Raw genomic sequence first — 19,179 nt, forward strand, 5'->3', positions numbered from 1 at the left:
AGATATATTCTTGTACATAGGAGCAGTATTATAGTAGATATATTCTTGTACATAGGAGCAGTATTATAGTAGTTATATTCTTGTACATAGGAGCAGTATTATAGTAGTTATATTCTTGTACATAGGAGCAGTATTATAGTAGATATATTCTTGTACATAGGGGCAGTATTATAGTAGATATATTCTTGTACATAGGAGCAGTATTATAGTAATATTCTTGTACATAGGGAGCAGTATTATAGTAGTTATATTCTTGTATATAGGAGCAGTATTATAGTAGTTATATTCTTGTACATAGGGGCAGTATTGTAGTAGTTATATTCTTGTATATAGGGGCAGTATTATAGCAGTTATATTCTTGTACATAGGAGCAGTATTGTAGTAGTTATATTCTTGTTTATAGGGGCAGTATTATAGTAGTTATATTCTTGTACATAGGAGCAGTATTATAGTAGTTATATTCTTGTACATAGGGGCAGTATTGTAGTAGTTATATTCTTGTTTATAGGGGCAGTATTATAGCAGTTATATTCTTGTACATAGGAGCAGTATTATAGCAGTTATATTCTTGTACATAGGAGCAGTATTATAGCAGTTATATTCTTGTACATAGGAGCAGTATTGTAGTAGTTATATTCTTGTACATAGGAGCAGTATTATAGTAGTTATATTCTTGTACATAGGGGCAGTATTGTAGTAGTTATATTCTTGTTTATAGGGGCAGTATTATAGCAGTTATATTCTTGTACATAGGAGCAGTATTATAGCAGTTATATTATTGTACATAGGAGCAGTATTATAGCAGTTATATTCTTGTACATAGGGGCAGTATTGTAGTAGTTATATTCTTGTTTATAGGGGCAGTATTATAGCAGTTATATTCTTGTACATAGGAGCAGTATTATAGTAGTTATATTCTTGCATATAGGAGCAGTATTATAGTAGTTATATTCTTGTATATAGAGGGCAGTATTATAGTAGTTATATTCTTGTATATAGGGGGCAGTATTATAGTAGTTCTATTCTTGTATATAGGGGCAGTATTATAGTAGTTATATTCTTGCATATAGGAGCAGTATTATAGTAGTTATATTCTTGTATATAGGGGGCAGTATTATAGTAGTTATATTCTTGTACATAGGGGGCAGTATTATAGGAGTTATATTCTTGTACATAGGAGCAGTATTATAGTAGTTATATTCTTGTACATAGGGGTCAGTATTATAGTAGTTATATTCTTGTACATAGGGGGCAGTATTATAGGAGTTATATTCTTGTATATAGGAGCAGTATTATAGTAGTTATATTCTTGTATATAGGGTCAGTATTATAGTAGTTATATTCTTGTATATAGGGGCAGTATTATAGCAGTTATATTCTTGTACATAGCGGGCAGTATTATAGTAGTTATATTCTTGTACATAGGGGCAGTATTATAGTAGTTATATTCTTGTATATAGGGGCAGTATTATAATAGTTATATTCTTGTACTTAGGGGGGCAGTATTATAGTAGTTATATTCTTGTACATAGGAGGCAGTATTATAGTAGTTATATTCTTGTACATAGGTGCAGTATTATAGTAGTTATATTCTTGTATATAGTGGCAGTATTATAGTAGTTATATTCTTGTACATAGCGGGCAGTATTTTAGTAGTTATATTCTTGTACATAGGGGGCAGTATTATAGTAGTTATATTCTTGTACATAGCGGGCAGTATTATAGTAGTTATATTCTTGTACATAGGGGCAGTATTATAGTAGTTATATTCTTGTACATAGGGGCAGTATTGTAGTAGTTATATTCTTGTACATAGGTAGAGTATTATAGTAGTTATATTCTTGTACATAGGAGCAGTATTATAGTAGTTATATTCTTGTACGTAGGGGCAGTATTATAGTAGTTATATTCTTGTACATAGGGGCAGTATTATAGTAGTTATATTCTTGTACATAGGGGCAGTATTATAGTAGTTATATTCTTGTACATAGGGGCAGTATTATAGTAGTTATATTCTTGTGCATAGGGGGCAGTATTATAGTAGATATATTCTTGTACATAGGGGCAGTATTATAGTAGTTATATTCTTGTACATAGCGGGCAGTATTATAGTAGTTATATTCTTGTACATAGGTGCAGTATTATAGTAGTTATATTCTTGTATATAGTGGCAGTATTATAATAGTTATATTCTTGTACATAGGGGGCAGTATTATAGTAATTATATTCTTGTACATAGGGGCAATATTGTAGTAGTTATATTCTTGTACATAGGTGCAGTATTATAGTAGTTATATTCTTGTGCATAGGGAGCAGTATTATAGTAGATATATTCTTGTACATAGGAGCAGTATTATAATAGTTATATTCTTGTACATAGGGGCAGTATTATAGTAGTTATATTCTTGTACATAGGAGCAGTATTATAGTAGATATATTCTTGTACATAGGTGCAGTATTATAGTAGTTATATTCTTGTACATAGGAGCAGTATTATAGTAGATATATTCTTGTACATAGGAGCAGTATTATAGTAGATATATTCTTGTACATAGGAGCAGTATTATAGTAGTTATATTCTTGTACATAGGAGCAGTATTATAGTAGATATATTCTTGTACATAGGTGCAGTATTATAGTAGTTATATTCTTGTACATAGGAGCAGTATTATAGTAGATATATTCTTGTACATAGGAGCAGTATTATAATAGTTATATTCTTGTACATAGGGGCAGTATTATAGTAGTTATATTCTTGTACATAGGAGCAGTATTATAGTAGATATATTCTTGTACATAGGAGCAGTATTATAGTAGATATATTCTTGTACATAGGAGCAGTATTATAGTAGTTATATTCTTGTACATAGGAGCAGTATTATAGTAGTTATATTCTTGTATATAGGGGGCAGTATTATAGTAGATATATTCTTGTACATAGGGGCAGTATTATAGTAGATATATTCTTGTACATAGGAGCAGTATTATAGTAATATTCTTGTACATAGGGGCAGTATTATAGTAGTTATATTCTTGTACATAGGGGGCAGTATTATAGTAGTTATATTCTTGTATATAGGAGCAGTATTATAGTAGTTATATTCTTGTACATAGGGGCAGTATTGTAGTAGTTATATTCTTGTATATAGGGGCATTATTATAGCAGTTATATTCTTGTACACAGGAGCAGTATTATAGTAGTTATATTCTTGTACATAGGGGGCAGTATTATACTAGTTATATTCTTGTTTATAGGGGCAGTATTATAGCAGTTATATTCTTGTACATAGGAGCAGTATTATAGCAGTTATATTCTTGTACATAGGAGCAGTATTGTAGTAGTTATATTCTTGTACATAGGAGCAGTATTATAGTAGTTATATTCTTGTACATAGGGGCAGTATTGTAGTAGTTATATTCTTGTTTATAGGGGCAGTATTATAGTAGTTATATTCTTGTACATAGGAGCAGTATTATAGCAGTTATATTCTTGTACATAGGGGCAGTATTGTAGTAGTTATATTCTTGTTTATAGGGGCAGTATTATAGTAGTTATATTCTTGTGCATAGGGAGCAGTATTATAGTAGATATATTCTTGTATATAGGGGCAGTATTATAGCAGTTATATTCTTGCCTGTGGTGTGTGTGACTGTGGTTTTGCAGTGGTTGTACGCCCTTTGTCTTCTTTCTGATGTTGGGGGGGGGTCTTCACACCTGGAGTGATTCATGTCAGGTCTTGTGGTCACAGTGGGGGGGTCTGATGTCGGGAGTGAGCCCCTCCAGGGCTGTAGATGTTTTCTCTATTAGTAGCTGTAGTTCTGTTCCTGGTAGTTTTTATGGTGGGGTGTTGTTATGGTGAGAGCGTTGCAGGTTTATTTTCGGTTGTGCCCGGGGTCTGTGGTGCTCGGCGGCCGGTACTGCTCATACTGATCTGCCTGATGTCTGATGACTCTGGACGTTTTCAGGCTACAGCTCGTCAGTATCTGGCGGATCAGTGCACAGCGCTCGGGGATGGTGCAGATTGTCTGGGCAAGATACAACTTGTGGCATCCTTCTACACGAGCACAAACAAGGGGTCAACATCCAAGGAATCGCCACAGGCAGATCTTTCGGAGGGTTCAGGGCAGACTAGATCAGGCAGAACGGGATCAATGGAAGCTCATGGTTTATTATGTCTATGTAACAATCTGCAGTGGTGGCCGGCTGTCTGCACTGAATCTCTGCACCTGCACCTGAAGTAGGAGTTCAGCTCTGGAGTTAACGCATCTCTCATAATGCTACATTGAATGAGGACTTTACAGTTACTTTGTTGCATTTCATATTGGAAATTTCATGACTTGTCTACAATTGTTTCCTTTTGGATTGTTCATTTGATAAATGTAATTTTTTTTCCATCTGTCCCACATTTCATCCCCCAGTAAAGGAGCTGCCCCCTAAAAAGAGCCTCTGCCCATCCCCCTGTGGTGTCAGTGCTGCCGCCTGCTGGATGGAGCAGAGTGGTGTATATCATTATATAATGCCGCCATAGTGACCGGAGTATATCCTGGTACCCGGTATTGTGAACCTCAGTCTCCGGGGTAATGGCGGGAGCGCGGGCTGTATGGGGGCAGCTGTACGCGATGTGGGGGGAGGTGGGCGCCAAAGACTGAGAAAGATCTAGAAGAAATGATTACACGGTCCGGGGAGAGCAGCGGCGCCTGCTCCGCATCTGGTCCTGGATAATTATCAGGAAGAACAAAAATTATTGATATCTGGGAAAAAAACTTCACCTGATGGAAAAGATGAAAGGCGAGAAATCCGGGAAAGATCGGAAATCTGACCTCTGTCTGTCTCTCTTCATGACTTTCTGTCTGTCTCTTTTCTCTCTGTCTCTCTCTGTCTCTTTTCTGTCTGTCTCTTTTCTCTTTGTGTCTGTTCTGTCTGTCTCTCTCTGTCTCTCTGTCTGTCTCTTTCTCTCTGTCTCTCTGTCTGTCTCTTTCTCTCTGTCTCTCTCTGTCTGTCTTTCTATCTGTCTCTCTCTTTGTGTCTGTGTCTCTCTGTCTGTCTGTGTCTGTCTGTGTCTCTCTCTTTCTCTGTCTCTCTGTCTCTTTCTCTGTCTCGGTCTCTGTCTGTCTTTCTCGGTCTCTGTCTCTTTCTCTCTCTCTGTCTGTCTCTCTCTTTCTCTGTCTGTCTGTCTCTTTCTCTCTCTGTCTGTGTCTTCCCTTTTTGCTTCCTCCTCGGGGCTGGTTTCTGGGCGCCACTCTCTATTCCTGGTGGGCACGGCAGCTCTTAATATTGGGGTGCTCCCCTCGCTCCCCTCTCTCACCTCGCTCCTTTTGCTCCTTTCGCTCCCCTCGCTCCTTTTGCTCCCGTCGCTCCTTTCGCTCCCCTCACTCCTCTCGCTCCTTTCGCTCCCCTGGCTCCTCTCGCTCCTTTTGCTCCCCTCGCTCCTTTCGCTCCCCTCGCTCCTTTTGCTCCCCTCGCTCCTTCTGCTCCTTTCGCTCCCCTTGCTCCTTTCGCTCTTCTCGCTCCCCCCCCGCTCCCCTCGCTCTTCTTGCTCCCCTTGCTCTTCTCGCTCCCCTTGCTCCGCTCCCCTCGCTCTTCTCGCTCCGCTCTTCTCGCTCCGCTCTTCTCGCTCCCCCTCGCTCTTCTCGCTCCTCTTGTTCTCCTCGCTCTTCTCGCTCCCCTCGCTCTTCTTGCTCCCCTCGCTCTTCTTGCTCCCCTCGCTCTTCTCGCTCCCCTCGCTCTTCTCGCTCCGCTCTTCTCGCTCCGCTCTTCTCGCTCCCCCTCGCTCTTCTCGCTCCTCTTGTTCTCCTCGCTCTTCTCGCTCCCCTCGCTCTTCTTGCTCCCCTCGCTCTTCTTGCTCCCCTCGCTCTTCTCGCTCCCCTCGCTCTTCTCGCTCTTCTCGCTCCGCTCCTCTCGCTCTTCTCGCTCCCGCTCTTCTCGCTCCCCTCGCTCTTCTTGCTCCCCTCGCTCTTCTTGCTCCCCTCGCTCTTCTCGCTCCGCTCCTCTCGCTCTTCTCGCTCTGCTCCCTTCACTCCTGAGAACTTTTCGTAATTTCCCTCCCAGTATTTTTGTTAGAAAGGAGCAGAACTTCCCATTGTGGCCCATCCTGATCCCCCTGTTGAGGGGTCTGCACTTTGGGGGTTGCTGTGTTTTTTTTCTTCTAATTTGGGTGTGCGAGCTGTGGCCCATAAAGTAACAGGACACCATTAACCCCTTATTGTCTGATGGTCAGGGGTTCACGGCTGGAATAATGGTTTGGTGAATGCAGTGTGAGGGGCGGCCAGTAATGGGGGCTGCTCCGTTCTCCCCATCACCCGTGGTGCCCGGGCAGCGCAGTTTCTCCTTCTGGAATCCGGTGCCGGGCGTGCCATCTGAAGGGAGCCACGGGGCACAGAGACATTTCAGTCTTCAGCCATCATCCACCAAATGTGTCCCAGCCGCCCCTTGTACCAGACGGAAGTCCCCGGCTGCCCTGTGCTGAGCATGGTCCGGACGGGGGTCTGTGCACGTGATCTGGACGTGAGGGCACGCGGTCTGGACAGGGGTGCGGTGCTCATGGTACAGATGTGGGGGGAGTGCGTGGTCCAGAGGGCTGGCGGTGGCAGAGGGGTAAGAGTCCGGGGGGGTTTGGGCGCAAGGTCTAGATGGGGAGTGACAAAGGGGGTCGCGGGGATTGTGCTGCTGTGTTCTCCCCCTTTTAATGCTCGTTTCCACCCTTTTGGATTGTTGATTACAATGTTTCTTCCTATTTGTTGCTTTTTCTGTTCTGCATGTGTAATCAGTTGTTTGGAGGCAGCCTGCAGGGTAAAGCATGGAGGACTCCAGGCGTCATTATGTCACACTTACTTTTACCTTTCTTTTTCAGGCAGCAGAGTGGAGTTCTGATGAAGACACCCGCAGATCGTGTCAGAGTAAGGGGAAGACGGAGGTAAGAGCCCCCAGAACAGCACAGAATCGCTGGCAGACCCCGGTAGTGCGGATACAGTTAGCGGAGTGGTTACATATCACGTCGGCGTCTTTTACCTCTTTATCGTGGTCTTTTTTTTTTTTTGCCTGTACTTAAAGGGACGCCCCCGTTATCGTGCATGATCTCGGCCGGGGGGCCGCAGCTTTACTGGTATTTCAGTGAATGCCTGTGTCCTGCCCCCCAGATTCTGCTCAGTGCGGCTCATTGTGTCAGGTTTGGTGCCGTGGATAAAGTGGTCCGTGCTCCCTGGGCTCAGTATAGGGCGGCACAGGGTGTCAGGATAGCATGGAAGGACCCCACCCACCTCGAGGGGCAGTGCACCCGTGACAGCAGCAGTGTCGTTACACTGGGTCAGCAGCGGCCCCTCGCCTCACATTGCAGATATCTGCCCTTCCCCCTCCACCCGGACGCTCTGCAGAGCATTGCTCCATCTTCTGTGCCGCAGCAGAGGAGTTAATGGCAGTGTTGGATGAGCTCCAGCTCTCGGTGCAGCCCCCTCAGCGCCGCTTATCACCGGGGTCCTGAGAAGCTGCAGGCTGAGATCTATAATTTGAGGCTTCGTGACATTGTTTCCTCCGTTTCTGGACCGCAGCCACCTCTGCTTTGTTGTGCCATGTAATTGCAGACAAGAGCAACTGTTGCATAAAACACTTTAATAATGGTGCAGGGGCCGGGGTAGGGCGGGTGCGGGGGGCTTTGCGTACAGCGAGCAGTCACCTGCCGATCCCATCCACAATACAACCACCTATTTATATCGGATGCATCTGTCCCGGATCTCTCCTTTGTCACAATCTCTGCTTGCTGTCAGGGACTGCGAACAGTCTACTTAATAGACACTTAAAGGGATGTTTTTCCAGGACTTTAATATTAGTTCCTTACTCTTCGGGTGGGCAGTGCTACGTCTCCATCGTGCTCTTCGGGTGGGCAGTGCTACGTCTCCATCGTACTCTTCGGGTGGGCAGTGCTACGTCTCCATCGTACTCTTCGGGTGGGCAGTGCTACGTCTCCATCGTACTCTTCGGGTGGGCAGTGCTACGTCTCCATCGTACTCTTCGGGTGGGCAGTGCTACGTCTCCATCGTACTCTTCGGGTGGGCAGTGCTACGTCTCCATCGTTCTCTTCGGGTGGGCAGTGCTATGTCTCCATCGTGCTCTTCGGGTGGGCAGTGCTACGTCTCCATCGTGCTCTTCGGGTGGGCAGTGCTACGTCTCCATCGTGCTCTTTGGGTGGGCAGTGCTACGTCTCCATCGCGCTCTTCGGGTGGGCAGTGCTACGTCTCCATCGCGCTCTTCGGGTGGGCAGTGCTACGTCTCCATCGCGCTCTTCGGGTGGGCAGTGCTACGTCTCCATCGCGCTCTTCGGGTGGGCAGTGCTACGTCTCCATCGCGCTCTTCGGGTGGGCAGTGCTACGTCTCCATCGCGCTCTTCGGGTGGGCAGTGCTACGTCTCCATCGCGCTCTTCGGGTGGGCAGTGCTACGTCTCCATCGCGCTCTTCGGGTGGGCAGTGCTACGTCTCCATCGCGCTCTTCGGGTGGGCAGTGCTACGTCTCCATCGCGCTCTTCGGGTGGGCAGTGCTACGTCTCCATCGCGCTCTTCGGGTGGGCAGTGCTACGTCTCCATCGCGCTCTTCGGGTGGGCAGTGCTACGTCTCCATCGTGCTCTTCGGGTGGGCAGTGCTACGTCTCCATCGCGCTCTTCGGGTGGGCAGTGCTACGTCTCCATCGCGCTCTTCGGGTGGGCAGTGCTACGTCTCCATCGCGCTCTTCGGGTGGGCAGTGCTACGTCTCCATCGCGCTCTTCGGGTGGGCAGTGCTACGTCTCCATCGCGCTCTTCGGGTGGGCAGTGCTACGTCTCCATCGCGCTCTTCGGGTGGGCAGTGCTACGTCTCCATCGTGCTCTTCGGGTGGGCAGTGCTACGTCTCCATCGCGCTCTTCGGGTGGGCAGTGCTACGTCTCCATCGCGCTCTTCGGGTGGGCAGTGCTACGTCTCCATCGTGCTCTTCGGGTGGGCAGCACAGAACTCCGTGTCCGATCAGCGGGGTCCGGTCAGCTTTTGCACATTGTAGAGTGCGGGCACCTTTATGGGCACCTCCCCGAGTGCAGTGCGGTGCCGCCTCAACTGATCACTGGGGGTCACCAGCGTCACAACGATGTTGATGGTCTATCCTAGCAATACTTCTCACAGCGGAAGGTTTGGTGCAATGTGTCAGTGTAGGGTGAAGCAGCACAAACCCCTCCTGTCCTGATTCGTTACAATGTATCAGTTCTTCCTCTTTAGTCATTGAGCCACATGCTGCTCTCAGATTTCGTTAGCGCTAGTCTGCTGTGTTGTTTTTTCTCAGCGAGTCTCCTTTAAGAGATCAGCGGTGACACATTTGCTGCTTCTCCGCAGCTCATGTCAGATCCTCACCAGCTCCTTTATGGAGTTAAAACAAAGGAGCGAAGAAAGCGCTGACCAGATCGCGGGAGCTCGGGAGCGCCACCTGCTGTCTGCTCCGCGCCTGCTGCGCTCGTACATCAGCATTAGAGGCGTTATTAACTCCCGGACTCCAATATTGGTGTTTATTCTGCCTCGTCATCTTGTCGTTTTCTTCTGTTTGTGCCATTATTGCGGCATTATAAAGTATTAGCTGCAAATAAAGACAAAGCGATTCATCAGCTTCTCTGTCCTCCGTGTGCAGTGTCTGCTGCTTTAGTGAATGGAGGTGAGCGGTAATACCAGACATGGCCACACAGGCAGTAGTGGCGCTGCTCCTGGGAGAAGCCTCTATGTTCTGTCGCGCGCTGGTGAGTGGAGCTGAGTGGTAATACCAGACATGGCCACGCAGGGAGCAGTGGCGCTGCTCCTCGGAAAAGCTTCTCCGTCATTCCGGATGACTCCTATAAATGTCCGCTCTGCTCCTCCAGGCTGTAGCGCCCTCCGTGATCCCGGGTGTCTGGGGTTCCTGTGCTGAGCGGTGCACTCACAATGGTGGATCTTAGCAGGCGAAGAGGAAACGCTATACTGGAGCCCAGTAAAGTGCAAGGAAGGTTCTGCAGCTTTCTAGTAGTCTGTGGGGAGCACTCATGGCTGGGGGCTGTGTGCACAGTAAGGTTCGCTGGTGGCCGTGAGTTGTGTGCACAGTAAGGTTCGCTGGTGGCCGGGGGTTGTGTGCACAGTCGGGTTTGCTCGTGGCCGTGGGTTGTGTGCACTGTCAGATCTGCTTGTTGCCATGGGTTGTTTGCACAGTCGGGTTGGCTCGTGGCTGGGGGTTGTTTGCACAGTCAGGTTCGCTCGTGGCAGGGGGTTGTTTGCACAGTCGGGTTTGCTCATGGCTGGGGGTTGTGTGCACAGTCAAATCTGCTCGTTGCCATGGGTTGTTTGCACAGTCGGGTTCGCTCGTGGCTGGGGTTGTTTGCACTCGGGTTCACTCGTGGCCGGGGGTTGTTTGCACAGTCGGGTTCGCTCGCTCGTGGCTGGGGGTTGTTTGCACAGTCGGGTTCGTTCGTGGCCGGGGTTGTTTGCAGTCGGGTTCGCACGTGGCCAGGGGTTGTTTGCACAGTCGGGTTCGCTCGCGGCTGGGGGTTGTTTGCACAGTCGGGTTCGCTCGTGGCCGGGAGTTGTTTGCACAGTCGGGTTCGCTCGTGGCTGGGGGTTGTTTGCAGTCGGGTTTGCTCGTGGCCAGAGGTTGTTTGCACAGTCGGGTTCGCTCGTGGCTGGGGGTTGTTTGCACCGTCGGGTTCGCTCGTGGCTGGGGTTGTTTACACAGTCGGGTTCGCTCGTGGCAGGGGGTTGTTTGCACAGTCTGGTTCTCACGTGGCCGGGAGTTGTTTGCACAGTCGGTTTCGCTCGTGGCTGGGGTTGTTTGCACAGTCGGGTTCCCTCGTGGCAGGGGGTTGTTTGCACAGTCGGGTTCGCTCGTGGCTGGGGTTGTTTGCACAGTCGGGTTCGCTCGTGGCAGGGGGTTGTTTGCACAGTCTGGTTCTCCCGTGGCCGGGAGTTGTTTGCACAGTCGGGTTCGCTCGTGGCTAGGGGTTGTTTGCAGTCGGGTTCGCTCGTGGCCAGAGGTTGTTTGCACAGTCGGGTTCGCTTGTGGCTGGGGGTTGTTTGCACAGTCGGGTTCGCTCGTGGGTGGGGGTTGTTTGCAGTCGGGTTCGCTCGTGGCCGGGAGTTGTTTGCACAGTCGGGTTCGCTCGTGTGGGCAGTGCTACGTCTCCATCGCGCTCTTCGGGTGGGCAGTGCTACGTCTCCATCGCGCTCTTCGGGTGGGCAGTGCTACGTCTCCATCGCGCTCTTCGGGTGGGCAGTGCTACGTCTCCATCGCGCTCTTCGGGTGGGCAGTGCTACGTCTCCATCGTGCTCTTCGGGTGGGCAGTGCTACGTCTCCATCGTGCTCTTCGGGTGGGCAGTGCTACGTCTCCATCGCGCTCTTCGGGTGGGCAGTGCTACGTCTCCATCGCGCTCTTCGGGTGGGCAGTGCTACGTCTCCATCGCGCTCTTCGGGTGGGCAGTGCTACGTCTCCATCGCGCTCTTCGGGTGGGCAGTGCTACGTCTCCATCGCGCTCTTCGGGTGGGCAGTGCTACGTCTCCATCGCGCTCTTCGGGTGGGCAGTGCTACGTCTCCATCGCGCTCTTCGGGTGGGCAGTGCTACGTCTCCATCGTGCTCTTCGGGTGGGCAGTGCTACGTCTCCATCGCGCTCTTCGGGTGGGCAGTGCTACGTCTCCATCGCGCTCTTCGGGTGGGCAGTGCTACGTCTCCATCGTGCTCTTCGGGTGGGCAGTGCTACGTCTCCATCGCGCTCTTCGGGTGGGCAGTGCTACGTCTCCATCGCGCTCTTCGGGTGGGCAGTGCTACGTCTCCATCGCGCTCTTCGGGTGGGCAGTGCTACGTCTCCATCGCGCTCTTCGGGTGGGCAGTGCTACGTCTCCATCGCGCTCTTCGGGTGGGCAGTGCTACGTCTCCATCGCGCTCTTCGGGTGGGCAGTGCTACGTCTCCATCGCGCTCTTCGGGTGGGCAGTGCTACGTCTCCATCGTGCTCTTCGGGTGGGCAGTGCTACGTCTCCATCGCGCTCTTCGGGTGGGCAGTGCTACGTCTCCATCGCGCTCTTCGGGTGGGCAGTGCTACGTCTCCATCGTGCTCTTCGGGTGGGCAGTGCTACGTCTCCATCGCGCTCTTCGGGTGGGCAGTGCTACGTCTCCATCGCGCTCTTCGGGTGGGCAGTGCTACGTCTCCATCGCGCTCTTCGGGTGGGCAGTGCTACGTCTCCATCGCGCTCTTCGGGTGGGCAGTGCTACGTCTCCATCGTGCTCTTCGGGTGGGCAGTGCTACGTCTCCATCGCGCTCTTCGGGTGGGCAGTGCTACGTCTCCATCGCGCTCTTCGGGTGGGCAGTGCTACGTCTCCATCGTGCTCTTCGGGTGGGCAGTGCTACGTCTCCATCGCGCTCTTCGGGTGGGCAGTGCTACGTCTCCATCGCGCTCTTCGGGTGGGCAGTGCTACGTCTCCATCGTGCTCTTCGGGTGGGCAGTGCTACGTCTCCATCGCGCTCTTCGGGTGGGCAGTGCTACGTCTCCATCGCGCTCTTCGGGTGGGCAGTGCTACGTCTCCATCGCGCTCTTCGGGTGGGCAGTGCTACGTCTCCATCGCGCTCTTCGGGTGGGCAGTGCTACGTCTCCATCGTGCTCTTCGGGTGGGCAGTGCTACGTCTCCATCGCGCTCTTCGGGTGGGCAGTGCTACGTCTCCATCGTGCTCTTCGGGTGGGCAGTGCTACGTCTCCATCGCGCTCTTCGGGTGGGCAGTGCTACGTCTCCATCGTGCTCTTCGGGTGGGCAGTGCTACGTCTCCATCGTGCTCTTCGGGTGGGCAGCACAGAACTCCGTGTCCGATCAGCGGGGTCCGGTCAGCTTTTGCACATTGTAGAGTGCGGGCACCTTTATGGGCACCTCCCCGAGTGCAGTGCGGTGCCGCCTCAACTGATCACTGGGGGTCACCAGCGTCACAACGATGTTGATGGTCTATCCTAGCAATACTTCTCACAGCGGAAGGTTTGGTGCAATGTGTCAGTGTAGGGTGAAGCAGCACAAACCCCTCCTGTCCTGATTCGTTACAATGTATCAGTTCTTCCTCTTTAGTCATTGAGCCACATGCTGCTCTCAGATTTCGTTAGCGCTAGTCTGCTGTGTTGTTTTTTCTCAGCGAGTCTCCTTTAAGAGATCAGCGGTGACACATTTGCTGCTTCTCCGCAGCTCATGTCAGATCCTCACCAGCTCCTTTATGGAGTTAAAACAAAGGAGCGAAGAAAGCGCTGACCAGATCGCGGGAGCTCGGGAGCGCCACCTGCTGTCTGCTCCGCGCCTGCTGCGCTCGTACATCAGCATTAGAGGCGTTATTAACTCCCGGACTCCAATATTGGTGTTTATTCTGCCTCGTCATCTTGTCGTTTTCTTCTGTTTGTGCCATTATTGCGGCATTATAAAGTATTAGCTGCAAATAAAGACAAAGCGATTCATCAGCTTCTCTGTCCTCCGTGTGCAGTGTCTGCTGCTTTAGTGAATGGAGGTGAGCGGTAATACCAGACATGGCCACACAGGCAGTAGTGGCGCTGCTCCTGGGAGAAGCCTCTATGTTCTGTCGCGCGCTGGTGAGTGGAGCTGAGTGGTAATACCAGACATGGCCACGCAGGGAGCAGTGGCGCTGCTCCTCGGAAAAGCTTCTCCGTCATTCCGGATGACTCCTATAAATGTCCGCTCTGCTCCTCCAGGCTGTAGCGCCCTCCGTGATCCCGGGTGTCTGGGGTTCCTGTGCTGAGCGGTGCACTCACAATGGTGGATCTTAGCAGGCGAAGAGGAAACGCTATACTGGAGCCCAGTAAAGTGCAAGGAAGGTTCTGCAGCTTTCTAGTAGTCTGTGGGGAGCACTCATGGCTGGGGGCTGTGTGCACAGTAAGGTTCGCTGGTGGCCGTGAGTTGTGTGCACAGTAAGGTTCGCTGGTGGCCGGGGGTTGTGTGCACAGTCGGGTTTGCTCGTGGCCGTGGGTTGTGTGCACTGTCAGATCTGCTTGTTGCCATGGGTTGTTTGCACAGTCGGGTTGGCTCGTGGCTGGGGGTTGTTTGCACAGTCAGGTTCGCTCGTGGCAGGGGGTTGTTTGCACAGTCGGGTTTGCTCATGGCTGGGGGTTGTGTGCACAGTCAAATCTGCTCGTTGCCATGGGTTGTTTGCACAGTCGGGTTCGCTCGTGGCTGGGGTTGTTTGCACTCGGGTTCACTCGTGGCCGGGGGTTGTTTGCACAGTCGGGTTCGCTCGCTCGTGGCTGGGGGTTGTTTGCACAGTCGGGTTCGTTCGTGGCCGGGGTTGTTTGCAGTCGGGTTCGCACGTGGCCAGGGGTTGTTTGCACAGTCGGGTTCGCTCGCGGCTGGGGGTTGTTTGCACAGTCGGGTTCGCTCGTGGCCGGGAGTTGTTTGCACAGTCGGGTTCGCTCGTGGCTGGGGGTTGTTTGCAGTCGGGTTTGCTCGTGGCCAGAGGTTGTTTGCACAGTCGGGTTCGCTCGTGGCTGGGGGTTGTTTGCACCGTCGGGTTCGCTCGTGGCTGGGGTTGTTTACACAGTCGGGTTCGCTCGTGGCAGGGGGTTGTTTGCACAGTCTGGTTCTCACGTGGCCGGGAGTTGTTTGCACAGTCGGTTTCGCTCGTGGCTGGGGTTGTTTGCACAGTCGGGTTCCCTCGTGGCAGGGGGTTGTTTGCACAGTCGGGTTCGCTCGTGGCTGGGGTTGTTTGCACAGTCGGGTTCGCTCGTGGCAGGGGGTTGTTTGCACAGTCTGGTTCTCCCGTGGCCGGGAGTTGTTTGCACAGTCGGGTTCGCTCGTGGCTAGGGGTTGTTTGCAGTCGGGTTCGCTCGTGGCCAGAGGTTGTTTGCACAGTCGGGTTCGCTTGTGGCTGGGGGTTGTTTGCACAGTCGGGTTCGCTCGTGGGTGGGGGTTGTTTGCAGTCGGGTTCGCTCGTGGCCGGGAGTTGTTTGCACAGTCGGGTTCGCTCGTGGCCGGGGGTTGTTTGCAGTTGGGTTCGCTCGTGGCTGGGGGTTGTTTGCACAGTCGGGTTCGCACGTGGCCGGGGGTTGTTTGCACAGTTGGGTTCGCTCGTGGCTGGGAGTTGTTTGCACAGTCGGGTTTGCTCGTGGCAGGGGGTTGTTTGCACAGTTGGGTTCTCACGTGGCCGGGGGTTGTTTGCACAGTCGGGTTCGCTCGTGGCCGGGGGTTGTTTGCACAGTCGGGTTCGCTCGTGGCTGGGGGTTGTTTGCAGTCGGGTTCGCTCGTGGCTGGGGGTTGTTTGCAGTCGGGTTCGCTCGTGGCTGGGGGTTGTTTGCAGTCGGGTTCGCTCGTGGCTGGGGGTTGTTTGCAGTCGGGTTCGCTCGTGGCCGGGAGTTGTTTGCAGTCGGGTTCGCTCGTGGCTGGGAGTTGTTTGCACAGTCGGGTTCGCTCGTGGCTGGGGGTTGTTTGCAGTCGGGTTCGCTCGTGGCTGGGGGTTGTTTGCAGTCGGGTTCGCTCGTGGCTGGGGGTTGTTTGCAGTCGGGTTCGCTCGTGGCTGGGAGTTGTTTGCACAGTTGGGTTCGCTCGTGGCTGGGGGTTGTTTGCAGTCGGGTTCGCTCGTGGCTGGGGGTTGTTTGCAGTTGGGTTTGCTCGTGGCTGGGGGTTGTTTGCACAGTTGGGTTCGCTCGTGGCTGGGGGTTGTTTGCAGTCGGGTTCGCTCGTGGCAGGGGGTTGTTTGCACAGTTGGGTTCGCTCGTGGCTGGGGGTTGTTTGCAGTCGGGTTCGCTCGTGGCTGGGGGTTGTTTGCAGTCGGGTTCGCTCGTGGCTGGGGGTTGTTTGCAGTCGGGTTCGCTCGTGGCTGGGGGTTGTTTGCAGTCGGGTTCGCTCGTGGCTGGGGGTTTGCAGTCGGGTTCGCTCGTGGCCGGGAGTTGTTTGCACAGTCGGGTTCGCTCGTGGCTGGGGGTTGTTTGCAGTTGGGTTCGCACGTGGCCGGGAGTTGTTTGCACAGTCGGGTTCGCTCGTGGTTGGGGGTTGTTTGCACAGTCGGGTTCGCTCGTGGCTGGGAGTTGTTTGCACAGTCGGGTTCGCTCGTGGCTGGGGGTTGTTTGCAGTCAGGTTCGCTCGTGGCTGGGGGTTGTTTGCAGTTGGGTTCGCACGTGGCCGGGAGTTGTTTGCACAGTCGGGTTCGCTTGTGGTTGGGGGTTGTTTGCACAGTCGGGTTCGCTCGTGGCTGGGAGTTGTTTGCACAGTCGGGTTCGCTCGTGGCTGGGGGTTGTTTGCAGTCGGGTTCGCTCGTGGCTGGGGGTTGTTTGCAGTCGGGTTCGCTCGTGGTTGGGGGTTGTTTGCACAGTCGGGTTCGCTCGTGGCTGGGAGTTGTTTGCACAGTCGGGTTCGCTCGTGGCTGGGGGTTGTTTGCAGTCAGGTTCGCTCGTGGCTGGGGGTTGTTTGCAGTTGGGTTCGCACGTGGCCGGGAGTTGTTTGCACAGTCGGGTTCGCTCGTGGTTGGGGGTTGTTTGCACAGTCGGGTTCGCTCGTGGCTGGGAGTTGTTTGCACAGTCGGGTTCGCTCGTGGCTGGGGGTTGTTTGCAGTCGGGTTCGCTCGTGGCTGGGGGTTGTTTGCAGTTGGGTTCGCACGTGGCCAGGTTTTTTTTTTTGCAAAGTCGGGTTAGGGTCGTCGTCCTCATCATCGTGACGCAGGACGATCGGTGGATTTGCCGCATCTTCACATCTCAGTCTTTTCACCTTTACTGCAGTCGGCAGTTCGGCTAATTTGCATAATTAGCCACACCCACCTGCGAAGCGCGTCGCTGTTAAGTTTCACGTTTCCGCATACATTCGGCACGATAATTGCGGTCTCGCTGGTAATAATACCGCCATGCATTCCCTCCATCGTGTGTTACTTTCTCACCGTTGTCTAGATCTGTTTGCGGTCAGTACAGCCGATCAGCCGGTCCCAGCCCTGCTCTGGCCGCTGAGGTTTTGTTCCAGTGTATCGCTCTATTCTTCTGTGAGATACACAGCTGCGGATCTCCCTCACAGAGGATTGTCCAGGCTGATGCTATTGTAACAAACCCTCAGCTGTGGGACATATTCACTCAGGACAGGCTGTCAGCCTTGAATGAAAATCCTGAATGTTCAGTTCATTGAGCGGAAGCAGAGCTGGAATCTGGAGAAGTGTCGGAGCCGCTCGCCCTGCCAGGTTCTGTGCGTGGCCTGGTATCGCGGTACGCGGCTGCGCGGTTCTGCCCGGGTACTGCAGGGTGGCGCCGGGGCATTCGCTGCCATTCTATACACTCGCTCGCCCCGCTGTGATCACAGGGCAGACGTGCGATCCATTTGCCGTCCGTCTGCCGCTAGTTAACGTCTCATTTGTACAGTGAGGTCGGAGAATCACCGGGGAAATGGCGCAAAGATTCTGGATACTTACAATTAGGAGCGCACAGGAGGCCGCCACGTCCGGGGGCTATAATGATGGCGACAGGCGGTATCCAGCCATGAAACCCTCCGTCCTCATGTCTGCGGCAGATATTCACCCCTGTTCACACTGCACATCGCGGATTCTCCCAGCGCCGCAGTCCTCTGGCTTTACTGTAAAGGTTGTTGATGTGGACACTTGGGTGGAACAATAAGACGAGGGTTAGAGTCGCCCCATAGATCTTTACTGTCTCCGGCAAAGTCTCAACTGAAATATTAGCCCATCATTCATTCATGAACCAGAGGGATCAGGATGGACAGAGCTTATTTAAAGGGGTCTTCCACCCCAAAGGGAAGAGATTACAGTGCAATCCAATTTTTGGATATTTTAGGGAACAGTCAGGTTTCTGAATTTTGGTCCTTTACCATTTACTGTGGGTCACAAATTTTGGGCGATAATTGTGTATGTGCAGCGGCGCCCGGCGTTCATCGCCTCCGCCCGTCAGCTTGTATACAGCCTCCTTGCATCCTATCTGTAAACCCACAGGTCGGCGCGGCGGTGGCATGCGCGGCAGAGCGGTAATTAATTGTTCTGCCTGACTACAGTTTAGGCGTCGGTGAACCGTTTAATTGTCGCGCTCCCTGGAAAGTGGCGAGAAATACAGTAAAAATAAATTCTCCCTCTCAGTGGTGACGGCGAGAGAGTGCGAAGAGCGTAAAATCCTGCAGACAATAACGGGGGCGGCGACCTGGGGGCAGAATGGCGCAAACATCGATGGGGCGGTGACCTGGGGGCAGAATGGCGCAAACATCGATGAGGCGGTGACCTGGGGGCAGAATGGTGCAAACATCGATGGGGCAGCGACCTGAGGGCAGAATGGCGCAAACATCGATGAATCGGCGACCTGGGGGCAGAATGGTGCAAACATCGATGGGGCGGTGACCTGGGGGCAAAATGACGCAAACATCGATGGGGCAGCGACCTGAGGGCAGAATGGTGCAAACATCGATGGGGCAGCGACCTGAGGGCAGAATGGCGCAAACATCGATGAATCGGCGACCTGGGGGCAGAATGGTGCAAACATCGATGGGGCGGTGACCTGGGGGCAAAATGACGCAAACATCGATGGGGCAGCGATCTGAGGGCAGAATGGTGCAAACATCGATGGGGCGGCGACCTGGGGGCAGAATGACGCAAACATCGATGGGGCAGCGACCTGAGGGCAGAATGGTGCAAACATCGATGAGGCGGCGACCTGGGGGCAGAATGGCGCAAACATCGATGGGGCGGTGACCTGGGGGCAGAATGGTGCAAACATCGATGAGGCGGTGACCTGGGGGCAGAATGGGGCAAACATCAATGAATCGGTGACCTGGGGGCAGAATGGTGCAAACATCAATGAATCGGTGACCTGGGAGCAGAATGGTGCAAACATCAATGAATCGGTGACCTGGGAGCAGAATGGTGCAGACATCAATGAATCGGTGACCTGGGGGCAGAATGGTGCAAACATCGATGAGGCGGTGACCTGGGAGCAGAATGGTGCAAACATCAATGAATCGGTGACCTGGGGGCAGAATGGTGCAAACATCAATGAATCGGTGACCTGGGGGCAGAATGGCGCAAACATCAATGGGGCGGTGCCTGGGGGCAGAATGGTGCAAACATCGATGAGGCGGTGACCTGGGGGCAGAATGGCGCAAACATCATTGAATCGGTGACCTGGGAGCAGAATGGTGCAAACATCAATGAATCGGTGCCTGGGGGCAGAATGGTGCAAACATCGATGGGGCGGTGACCTGGG

General features: G+C 52.3%; 1 protein-coding gene across 2 annotated transcripts in view; it reads left to right on the forward strand.

Annotated features, from left to right (window-relative positions):
* Window positions 1-19,179, forward strand: part of SEMA5B (semaphorin 5B) — a 359,347-nt gene that overhangs the window by 213,135 nt on the left and 127,033 nt on the right. For both annotated transcript variants that reach the window (XM_075317013.1, XM_075317012.1), the window contains exon 6: window positions 6,852-6,914. In XM_075317013.1, coding sequence (XP_075173128.1) covers window positions 6,852-6,914 — 63 coding nt within the window. The remainder of the gene's footprint in view (window positions 1-6,851; window positions 6,915-19,179) is intronic.

Source organism: Anomaloglossus baeobatrachus, chromosome 7 (genome assembly GCF_048569485.1).
Source record: "Anomaloglossus baeobatrachus isolate aAnoBae1 chromosome 7, aAnoBae1.hap1, whole genome shotgun sequence".
NCBI lineage: Eukaryota > Metazoa > Chordata > Amphibia > Anura > Aromobatidae > Anomaloglossus > Anomaloglossus baeobatrachus.